Below are 12,353 nucleotides of genomic sequence, written 5' to 3'. Positions count from 1 at the left end.
ATACTAGCTGGGCTTGAAAAAGCATAGTAGACATTAGAGAATCCCTTAATGCAAAGATAAAAGAACCAAAATTCAATCAGGCTGAAATTAAAAATGCTGTAATTGAGATGCAAACAGAAATGGAGGCCATAAAAATGAGGATGGATGAAGTAGAAGAATGAATCAATGACATAGAACATCAACTTATGAAAAATAATAAAGCTGAAAAGAAAAGGGAAAGAATAATTGATCATGAAGGTAGACTTAGGAAACTTAGTGACTTATTAAAATGTAATAACATTTCTATCAAAGGAGCCCCAGAAAATGAAAAGAGAGAAAAGGGGGCAGAAGGCTTATTTGAAGAAATTAAAGCTGAAAATTTCCCTAATTTGGGAAAAGACACAGACATCAAAATCCAGGAAGCACAGAGAACTTCCATTAAATTCAACAAAATTGTCAATTAATTAATTAGATATCAACAAAATGCCTGTCAAGGCATATCACAAATTTACATATTACACATAGAAGGAAAGAATCCTAAAGCAGCAAGGCGGGCAGGAGTCCTTAACCTAAAGGGGAAGAGAAATCAGATTTGCAGAAGACCAGTCCACAGAAACTTGGCAGGCCAAAAGAAAGTGCCAGGAAATACTCAATGTACTGCATTGGGAAAATATGCAAACAAGAATTATTTATCCAGCAAGACTGATATTCAGAATAGAAAGAGAGATCAAGAGTTTCCCAGAGAAACAAAAACTAAAGGAGTTCATGACCACTGAATCAGACTTGCAAGGAATTTTAAGGGGAGCTCTTTGAGTGGAGGGGAAAAGAAAAAAAAGCAAAAAAGACTAGAAAGGATCAGAGAACATCAGCAGAAATACCAACTCTACTGTTAACACAATGGCACTAAATTCATATTTTTTAATGATCACTCTGATTGTAAGTGGAATAAATGCTCCAATCAAAAGACACAGAGTATCAGAATGGATAAAAAAAAGATTCATCTAATATTCTACCTACAAAAGACTCATTTTAGATCCAAAGACACCAACAGATTGAAAGTGAGGGGGGTCAAGAACCCATCTATCATGCTAATGGACATCAAAGGAAATCTGGAAAAGCCAGACTTATCAAAAAAGTTAAAAGAAAGGACCCAAATAGATAAAATCATGAATGAAAGAGGAGCAATCAGAACTAACAGCACAAAAAGACAAATAATATGAAAAATTGTATGTCAACAAACTGGGCAACCTGGAAGAAATGGACAAATTCCTAGAAACCTACAGACTACCAAAACTGAAAGAGGAAGAAATAGAAAACTTGAACAGACCCATAACCAGCAAAGAAATTGAATCAGTAACCAAAAATCTCCCAATAGACAAAAGTCCAGGGCCAGATTGCTTCCCTGGGGAATTCTACCAGACACTTAAAGAAGAGCTAATATCTATTCTTCTCAAGCTGTTCCAAAAAGTAGAAGTGGAAAGAAAACTTCCAAACTCCTTTCATGATGCCAGCATTACCTTGATTCCAAAACCAAATACCCCACTAAAATAGAATATAGGCAATATACCTGATGAACATGGATGCAAAATTCTCAATAAAATACTAGCAAGTCAAATTCAGCAGTGCATTAAAAGAATTATTCACCACAATCAAGTGGGATTTATTCCTGGGTTGCAGGAGTGGTTCAACATTCACAAATCAATGTGACACAGCACATTAATAAAAGAAAGAATAAGAAAAGGATAAGAACCATATGATCCTGACAATAGATGCAGAAAAGCCATTTGACGATATAGAACATCCTTTCTTGATAAAAACCCTCAACAAAGTAGTGATAATGGAAAATACCTCAACATCATAAAGGTCATATACAAAAGACCCATAGCTAACACCATCCTTAATGGGGATAAAGGTGGAGAGTTTCTACCCTACGGCCAGGAAAAAGACAAGGATCTCCACTCTCACCATTACAATTTTACACAGTTACTGGAAGTCTTAGCCTAAGGAATCAGAACAACAAAAAGAAATAAAAGACATCCAAATGAAAGGAAGAAGTAAAATTTTCACTATTTTCAGACAATGTGATACACTATGTAGAAAATCAGAAATACTCCACCAAAAAATTGCTAGAATACATAAATTCGGCAAAGTTGCAGGATATAAAATCAATATGCAGAAGTCTGTTACATTTCTATAAACCAATAACAAAGCAACAGAAAAAGAAATCAAGGACTCAAACGCATTTGCAATTGCACCAAAAACAATAAGATACATAAGAATAAACCTAACGAAACAGGTAAAAGATCTGTACTCCAAAAACTATAGTACACTTACAAAAGAAATTGAAGAGGACACAAATGGAAAAGCCCTCCATGCTCATTATTGGAAGAACATTGTTAAAATGTCTATACAACCCAAAGAAATTTACACATTCAATGCAATCCCTATCAAAATACCACCAGCATTTTTCACAGAGCTAGAACAAACAATCCTAAAATTTGTATGGAACCACAAAAGACCCCAAATAGCCAAAACAACTCTGAAAAACAAAAATAAAACAGGAGGTATTACCATTCCAGACTCCAAGCTCTATTACAAACCTGTAATCATCAAGACAGTGTGGTTATGGCACAAAAACAGATGCAGATATCAATAGGACAGAATAGAATAGAAAACCCAGAAATGGGCCCACAACTGTATGGTCAACTAATCTTCAATGAAGCAGGAAAGCATATCCAATGGAAAAAAGATAGTTTTTTCAACAAACTGTGTTAGGAAAACTGGCCACAACATGCTGTGTACATACTGTACACATACATACATACATGCTGTATGCATACACCATACACAAAAACAAATTCAGAATGGAGGAAATACTTAAAGGTGAGACAGGAATCCATCAAAATCCTAGAAGATAACACAGTCAGCAATCTCTTTGACCTTGGCTGTTGCAACTTATTAGACATGCAGCCAGAGTCAAGAGAAACAAAAGCAAAAATGAACTCTTGAAACTTTGTCAAGATAAAAACCTTCTCCACAGCAAAGGAAACAGTTAACAGAACTAAAAGCAGTCTACGGAATAGAAGATACTTGCAAATGACCTATCTGATAAAGAGTTAGTATCCAAAATCTATAAATAAGTTATCAAACTCAACACCCCCCCAAAAAACAAATAGTCCAGTTAAAAAATGAGCAGAAGACATGAATAAACACTTTCCCAAAGAAGAATTCCAAATGCCTAACAGACACATGAAAATATACTCAACATCACTCATCATCAGGGAAATGCAAATCAAAACGATGATGAGATACCACCTCACACCTGTGAGAATGGCTAGAATAAATGACACAAGAAACAACAGACGTTAGTAGGGATGCTAAGAAAGGGGAACCCTCTAGTGCAGCTACTCTGGAGAACAAGGTAGAGGTTCCTCAGAGTTAAAAATGATCCATTTTTACCATGATCCAGCAATTGCACTACTAGATATTTACCCAAAGGATACAAAAATTCAGATTCAAAGGGGTACCTGCACCCCAATGTTTATAGCAGCATTATCAACAATACCTAACTATGGAGAGAGCCTGAATCTCTATCAACTAATGAGTGGACAAAGAAGATATGGTACATATGTACAATGAAATATTACTCAGACATCAAAAAAAATGAAATCTTGCCATTTGAACCACATTGATTGAGCTAGAATGTTGTATGCTAAGCAAAATAAGTCTGTGAGAGAAAGACAAATACCATATGATCTCACTCATATGTGGAATTTAAGAAAGAAAACAGACGTACGTACAGGATGTAGGGGAAAAGGAGAGAGGGAAACAAACCATAAGAGACTCTTAAGGATAGAGAACAAAGGGCTGATGAAGGGAGGTGGGTGGGGGATGGGCTAGATGGGTGATGGGTATTAAACAGGGCACTTGTTTGATGTGATGAGCAGGTGTTGTACGTAAGTGATGAATCACTGAATTCTACTCCAGAAATCAATTGCACTGTATGTTAACTAAAATTTAAATTTAAAAAATTATTTTCTTAGTAGTTATGTTGGTATTACAATTAATATCTTAAACTTATATAGCAACTTAGTTTGAATGGTAAAAACATGTTTCAATAGAACATACTCTGTCCAGGGAGACAAACCATAAGTGACTCTTAATCTCACAAAACAAACTGAGGGTTGCTGGGGGAAGGGGAGTTAGGAGAAGGGAGGTGGGGTTATGGACATTGGGGAGGGTATGTGCTATGGTGAGTGCTGTGAAGTGTGTAAACCTGGCGATTCACAGACCTGTACCCCTGGGGATAAAAATATATGTTTAGTAAAAATTTTTAAAAATTTAAAAAAAGAATATATTCTGTCCATTCCCTATTATTTTGTCAGTTATATCCTTATATAATTTATGCTCATTAATATAAATTTTCCACTATTGTTTTATGTATTTGCCTTTTTAATCATATAGGGGGAAAGATGAGCTATAAACTAAAAGTAAATGATTCTATTTTTCATATTTATGTATGTAGTTACATTTACCAACTTTTTTTATGGCCTTGAGCTACTGTCTAGTGTCTTTGTTTCAGCCTGAAATATTACCATTAGCATTTCTTGTAAGGCAGGTCTACTATTAATGAACTCTCACAGATTTTGTTTATCTAGAAGTATCTTAATTTTTCCTTCATTCTTCAAATATACCTTTATCAGATATAGAATCCTTGGTTGAGAATTTTGTGGTTTTTTTAAGGACAATAAATGTCATCTCTCTGCCTTCTGGTTTCCATGGTTTCTGGCAAGAATTTGGCTGCTAATCTAAAATTGTACTTGATTCATTGTTTCTCTCTTGCTGCTTTCAAAATTCTGTCTTTTGTTTCAACAATTTAACTATATATCTTGGTGTGGATCTCTGAATTTATCTTGCTTTGAGTTTGTTTTTTGGATGTGTAGATTCATGTCCTTCAACAAATGTGTAGAGTCATGTCCTTCAACAGATTTGGGAAGTTTGGGGCCATCATTTCCTCAAATACTTTCTCTGCTCTTTCTTCTCTTTCTAGGACTCCTACGATGCATATACTGATACACTTGAGAGTGACCTATTGGTCCCTAAGATTCTTCATTTTTCTTTCAGCTCCCAGATTGAATAATTTCAACTCTCTTAGTCTTTAATTCTCTGATCCCTTTTTTCTGCCTGCTTATATCTGCCTTTGAATTCTTTCAGTGAATGTTTCATATCATTTTGTGTACTTTTGAGCTCCAGGATTTAGTTCCTTTTTATGTTTTCTATCTTTTTAAAATATATTTTCATTTTGTTCTTATGTCATTTTCCTAATTTCCATTAGTTCTCTGTCCATAGCTTCATTTAGTTCATTGAGAAGCCTTGAATATTTACTACATGACTATATGAATATTTACTACATCTCCTAACTTGGTGAGACATAAATCCCAAACTTTCCCTCCCCAGCACCAGACATCTGTTGAAATCTCAGCTGAGTCTCTCCAGCATTCCAGTCATTGCTTTCTGTTAGCTTCCCTGGAATCCTACCCAGTTCATGTTTAAGAGTCAACAAAGTATTTGAGGGGAGTGCCAGGCAAACTCAAGGCTCTGTTGTTTCCTTTTTGGGATTTCCCCCTCCAATTTCCAAGCTGCTCCAACAGCCCTGAATTCTGACTTGGCTCCTCAACCTCAGGGGACTGACACTTTTTGTTTTATTCCCTGGTGGCCACATGAGGAATAGTCACTTTAATGTGGATCTTATCCAATGTGTTAACTCTTCTTTCGGTGGATAGAGTCCCCTCTAGTTTTTGCCTGTCTTGGTCACTTTCCTCACTTTCCACTGCATTTCAAAAATGTGTATAATTATCAATAGAAGGGTTTGTCTGATACAAGACACTCTTGCCATTACAGGAAGCCAGGTGATAGTAAGATGTTTAAATGTTATTTAAAATAAAACCCAACTTTCTCTTACTTATCTCAGTAATGGTTACACAAGTCTTCATCTTCAAAATCCATCAAGATGTGTTTGTGTCCTTGGGTCTATGTGCTGTTTGCCAAAAAAAGTTCATTACAAGAAAAAGCCAATTTTATGTTGGTACCCAGTTAAAAACCACTTGGGCTTTCTTGTGGTCTTCGGATCAAACTCAGATCCCTGCCTCAGAACTTCTCTCCCAGATACAACTCTAGTTTCACTTACAGCTCCTTAAATGAGACACACTAGCTCCTGCTCCTCCCTCTCTATCCCTGCTTCCCACATCCTACATGGATAACTCCTACTTATTCCTCAGGCTTCAATTTAAGTGTCATTTGTAGAAGCTTTTCCCGACTGCCAAATAAATCCGTCCTCTCTTCCAACTTAGGTGCCCTCTGTTGTGTGTCACAGCCACTAGGTCCCACTCCCTGACCTCCACCTCAGCAAGATCATTCATTACACTAGCTTGCAGTGTCCAATGAGCATCTGAATGTCAAGAACCATATCTTCAAGTATAGCCCAAGTAGGAGTTCAAAGAATGTGCAAAATGTTCAAATTCTATGCCATCCTTCTTGTTACAGTTAGCCTTTCTAGGGCAGCTTGACTTCAAGACCCCTTTGCGGCAGTTCCCCAAGGTTGGAGACCTTGAAGAGGAACAGGTTTTATTGTGAGAATCCAGAGAATTGACAGCAACTGGACCCAGCTCCAACACCAGAGGAGACATTCAGGTAAAGCTCTCATTCCTGTCTAAGCCTGCTTCTTCTGTCACATGAAAGGGTGGAACTTTGAGTTCTAATGATTATGTCCTTCCTAAACATAAAAGCTGAATGACTGACCAGGTGTTAAAGAAGACAAGGAAACGTTTATTGTGTTGAGCAGACCTTATTTTCATTACAGTACCAGGAAATTCATTCTCAGTTTACTTCAGGTGCAGAGGGCTCTGCAGACATTTAGAGTCCCAGTGCTTGTTCCCAAGCAAGCGGCAGCACCTGGACCCATGTTGCATTTGATGGAACAGGATTACAGTAAAACAAAATAATTATAAAGAAGGTTTTCTAATACATAACTTTCTTTAAAAACTCTAACTTTTTTTCCTAGGTTTACCTTGTTATTACCAAGTATAACTGGTGGGAAAATATGATACTTGATAATCTTTTTCTCAAATTGTTGACTTAGATTTTGCTACTTTTATTTTGAAGAGAAATTATGCCCCGTCGCTGGAAATCTAAAAGATGACAAGTAAGGCAATGCATAAATTACAGGTGGGATAGTCTTAGCTCACAACCTAACTTGTTTCCTCTTAAATCTTCCACATTTGGCCTGTGTTGCTAGGTAATTTAAGACTCAGGAGATAGCCTCTTGCTTGGAAAATCATTATCAGAGAGTTTAAACTTAATGCACTACTTTTGAGGAGCATGCAGCTGCTTGAAGCTGATTTTGTGGTTTCTTTTTATAAACTGTCAGCACTCGATGGCACCCTGAAAAGAAGATATCCACTACTCCATGCAGTAACTCACAGCTACCCAGAAGTGTCATTTCTGAATTAGATCAAGAGATCAAATACCAAATGAAAGAAAACTGGTATCCTCCAGAGAGTTTGAAATATCAATCACAACCTGAGTTAATGAAGTCTAATTAGCTTGAATTCAATCAGGTAATTACCAAAGTCATGATTGACATCTTCCCCCACTACATCAAGCAGGGAAAACATGAATTGAAGTAAAAAATGTCATCTCACCAAACTAGACACAATAGCTATTTTTAACCCATCATCCCAAAAAAATATCCCCATAAAATCAAATACTTAAAAAATTATTAAAATTACACACTGGTATAGATATTTAAATAATTTTGCACACAATCCACCTTCCATTTGTTGTTGCCAACAAACAGTTACCATTAGGTGACTTTACCAAAACATTTCCATTTCCATGAAATTTGATGCCATAGCACTAACATTATATTTAAAAAATGCACTAGAAATTCCCTTGTAACTCGAGTTGAATTATTTCTTTTAATCACTCATGACAATTTTAGAAAAGGACTACTTTTAAGTACTCAAATTTACTCCCAGGTTAGATGTGGGTAAGGAGAATAATTTTACTTGTTGCAAGGAGAGCAGTGTCTGACTTATTGCAAATTATGGTGTCCTTCTAGTATAACTCCCAGCTAAAGGAAACTGGGATTTCCTTCCTATTTCTTGGGCCAGTCTCTTCTGAAAACTGCAATGCCACCCCTAGCTTTCAGCCCTTCATTCCGGGACTGAGTCCCTGCAACCAGGCAAAGGTTGTTCATTCAAGCAGAGCCTCAACATGGTTCATATGAGGACTTGACAGCAAAGTTCATTAAGCTCCATTCCTGGAAATGATTTCTATTAATAATCTCTCCCACGAGCTAGGTTCACACAACACACGGGCCTACCATGAGGAATATGTGTGTAGTAGATAGGCAAATATCTGTATGTTTCCATTTGAAATGCCACATTTTGAGATTCTACACTTTATCAACCTTATGAAAAACCAATGTGTCATCATTCTGAGTGTGATAAGTATTGAGTACAATTTTAAAACAAACACAGTCATGTCCCTACAGCTCCAGCAGCAGGTGTGCATGGGTTTTGATCTCAAATACCACTGTTCATAGAACATAAAAATTCACACTGCTGCATGCCACTCTGACATGTCACATTATTTTACATTACTCTGGCACTGATTCAGAAAGAAAATTTTCTATTATGGCATGATGAGACAAAAAGAACTCCACTACATATAAATAAATGATGGTTTAAAACAATGCACTGTGAATAGTTTCCAGAAGCTTGAGTGTTTCAGTGCAATCAGCTCTTGCTTCTTGGAAAAAACAAACAAACAAACAAACAAAAAAAAACAACTATCTTTTCGGTCACAATTTGCTTTCACATAGTAAAGACACAGGCAAAGCTGACCAAGACCAAATTTTAGTGGTACTATTATTTCCTAGGGCATTAGAGGTTCACCCTGACAGATGCTAACGACACAGGAAACAAGAGAAGGAAGGCCCTAGACTACTTAAAAAGCAAACTGGATCTTACATAGATTCAGCTATTGGTAAGACTTGTGTTTAGGGTGGTGATGGGTAAGGGCAGTGAGGACACACATACTACACAGAGAATAGATTTCACACTGTACCCTCCTCACATGGAATATGCATAAAACATTTGGTGGAAAGACATCAAGAAATGTGACCTGTTCCATGTCCCATGGGAATCAGCATTTAAAAAGCATACCTGAATGCCTTCAGTATTTCTTATTCAATCTCCCAGAAAATAAACTCAAATGCACAATTCCTTTTATAGTTGTAAACTGAAGCAGCGGCACCAGAAGCCTCTCTGAAGGCTTACTTAAATCTAAGATGAAGCTGAGCAAATGTTTTTTGCTCTCACTGAGTCTATCCCTTCAATTGCTCTGACCAGGTGAGCAGGGCAAAGAAAACTCAAGCTACAGACTTGTCAACAGCAATGATTCTGAGGGACTTTTTAGACTTGGATAAATTTATCTAAAAATCTTTTGAGTTCCGCTCTTCCCAATTTTTTTTTCCTCTTCCCAATTTTTAATTTAATTACAAAAGCAAACTGAAAAGCTCCTTCAGACTGACTCCTAAGCTAACTTTTGCTTATGTGAATATGGAAAAAATTAATTATTTAATATTTGTCATAAGACTTTGATTTTTAAAAAAGACTGCAAATCATTATTCCCTGATGTGGAAGAGTGAGGATTCAGCTATTCATCTGTAGTCCTTCCTCACATTTTTAAAAAGGAGGCAAAATATTAGAGACGAAAGCAGTTTACACTGGAAGGAGGTACAGTCCATGGGAGTGCTCTTGCTGCCACACCTTGCAGCCTGAGCAAATGGAGGGAAGGACCTAGAGCCTTACGCCCATGCAGGCCAACAAAACACCAGAAGACTCCCTGTTGGTGCCTCCCTGCATTGCCTGCTCACCAGGAGAGGCTACTCCAGAAGGGCTATTCTGGGCTGCTAAAGTAAAAACACTAAAAGCAGTGACTAAAGGGCTAATGTTGAAATGTGATTATGTGCAGTCAGAATAGGTGATACATGGGCAATTTTGGCAAACCAAAGGCAACCCACAGTACTAAACTAAAAGGAATACAGACCAGTGTACAGAGAAGCACAAATAACACAGTCAACACCCCTCCTCTTCTCAGCTCTGGGAGTCCTTCACAGAGAAAAGTCAAACCCAACTTTGCCTAGGTCTGAGAGAGGAACCCCCCTTCTTCCCCAGGAATGGAGGGATGGATGATGCGATGACCTTCCTGAGGGAGCCTGAGCCCTGCAAGATGGATCATCAGAGGGGCTCACTATGGCTATATCCAGTAAGGAAATCAATAACACACTTTTTTTTTTTTTTTTTAAGAAAGTGGGAAGAAAAAGCAAAGACATTCACAAATACAAAAATTGTTTACAAAACAATTACCTAAAAAGTTTACTGGGGTTGGGTGGGGAATAAGAATCATGTTTTCATTTCAAATTAGTCACATGGTACTAATGGTTTATAAAAGAGAATGGTCAATTTCTGTCTTCCTCATCTCCCACATGAACACCTTAGAGTCCTCCTATTCCTGATATTTTCCCTACCCTCACCCCAAACCACCCCATCCCATCTCCAAATTAATCTGCAACGAGCCAACCCCAGGACACATGATTGTTGGTTGGGTTCCAATTTGACAATGAACCTAACGCTGGGGAAGAGAACAAAAAGACACAGGAGCGGCACTGGCAAAAACCTCAAGGTGTGTGGACCCTGGACAAGACTTCTGCCACACGGCTTCTGCCACCACAGCACTAAGCTGCAGACTGAGCTCCGCTGCCAGTAAACTGAGGTAAGGAAGAACATGGCGGCTCTGCCTGGATGGCTTCCTGTGGTGGTGCAGCATGTGTGTGCTCTTGGGTGTGGGCACCACAGAACTCATTTTCTCCCAGTTGCCTTTGCCATTTTCCCTCTGGTTAGAAGATCGCTCTTTACAGAGTCTCAAAAGATCAGCCACTTGTCTTCCTCTGAGGTACAAATCCAATAGAGTCTTAATTCCAAAGATCCAGAGCCCACTGGTATGCAGAAGTCGAAATCAAATGCTCAGAATCAAAAGGTGTGGCACACCTGCCCAGCCAGTTTATCAGCAGTTGTAAAGACAGATCAGAAAAAAAACTAGCATTTAATATAAAAAGTGTTTTTCAAATGGTGTAATTTCCTATCCTCCTGTGAATGAAGATCATAACTCTTCTCGTTTCTGAGGTCCTATGGGAAAAGAGAACAATTGAAAATAAAATGGTTTATCCTCAAGTTACAAAAATACACACTGGATTTTTTTTCCCAATATTGTAACTTATTAATTATGGCCCCACCTCCCTTTTATCTCTCTTCTTAAATTTTAGGAGCTTTGGTTTGGTGTCCTTATATTATATTTTGAGAACAAAAACAAAATTTAAAAGGCCTTTTTGTTTTTAAAAACTACCCGCATACGCCCACTCCAGCAGAACTGTTTTCACAAATACAATATTTACTTCTGGTAAAAATGCATGTATTTTTAGTCAGGATTCTTCTTTTTTCACTTAATAACATATAAACATTTTCCTAAATAAAAGTGAAGCTCATTTGCCATTCTCTATTCTTGGATGTTTAAACTGTTTTTAAATTTTTCCATTTATATGACTTTTTCCTTATATGGACTTACTTCTTTAAGGTAAATTCTCAAGAAAGGAATTACTGAGGGAATAAACATGTTAATGGTTCCTGACAGCTGATTTTATTGCCTTTTTTTTTTTTTTTTTTTTTTTTAATAGAGAGGGCAAGAGAGAGTGGGAGGGTCCACGAAGGGAGAGAATCTTAAGCAGGCTCCACACCCAGTAGAGCCTGACAGCTAGACTTGCTCTTATAACCTTGGCATCACGACCTCAGCCAAAATCAAGAGTCAGACACTTAGCCAACTAAGCCACCCAGGCACCCCAATTTATTGCTTTTTAACAAGGATTGTTCTAATGCACAAAGCTTCAGCAAGGCAGACCCAGAGCAGTTTCTTCACCGTCTCCCCAACAAATGGCATCATTAGTATTAATAAGCATATCTTCTCAATGGAGTATATATTAATGACAGATTCCTTTAATGTGATTATTATTTCCTCAACTCCACTTACTATTTGTGTTCTCCTCTTATTTGAACAGTATGTCTACATTCTTTACCCATGTATCTTCAGCTTTTACTAGTGAATTTCCATTATTTCTATGCTGAATATTCAGTGTCTTGGCCATGATACATCATGGTACAGTCTTCAAGATGATTAGGTGAATCACTCAAGATCCATGTTCTATAATTCCTTTTTTAGAATTACTTTCGAGCTGAATATATGTTAAAAATCCAGAT

At 37.4% G+C, this 12,353-nt stretch overlaps 1 protein-coding gene across 2 annotated transcripts in view; it reads right to left on the bottom strand.

Moving 5' to 3' along the window:
- Positions 1-6,783: 6,783 nt before the first annotated feature.
- Positions 6,784-12,353, bottom strand: part of UGGT1 (UDP-glucose glycoprotein glucosyltransferase 1) — a 130,519-nt gene continuing 124,949 nt past the window's right edge. For both annotated transcript variants that reach the window (XM_032354022.1, XM_032354023.1), the window contains one exon: positions 6,784-11,231. In XM_032354022.1, the coding sequence (XP_032209913.1) occupies positions 11,206-11,231 (26 nt within the window). In that variant the 3' untranslated portion in view covers positions 6,784-11,205. The remainder of the gene's footprint in view (positions 11,232-12,353) is intronic.

Source organism: Mustela erminea, chromosome 8, assembly GCF_009829155.1.
Source record: "Mustela erminea isolate mMusErm1 chromosome 8, mMusErm1.Pri, whole genome shotgun sequence".
NCBI lineage: Eukaryota > Metazoa > Chordata > Mammalia > Carnivora > Mustelidae > Mustela > Mustela erminea.
Note: the sequence above shows the minus strand (reverse complement) of the source record. Positions and strands in the feature narration are given on the sequence as shown.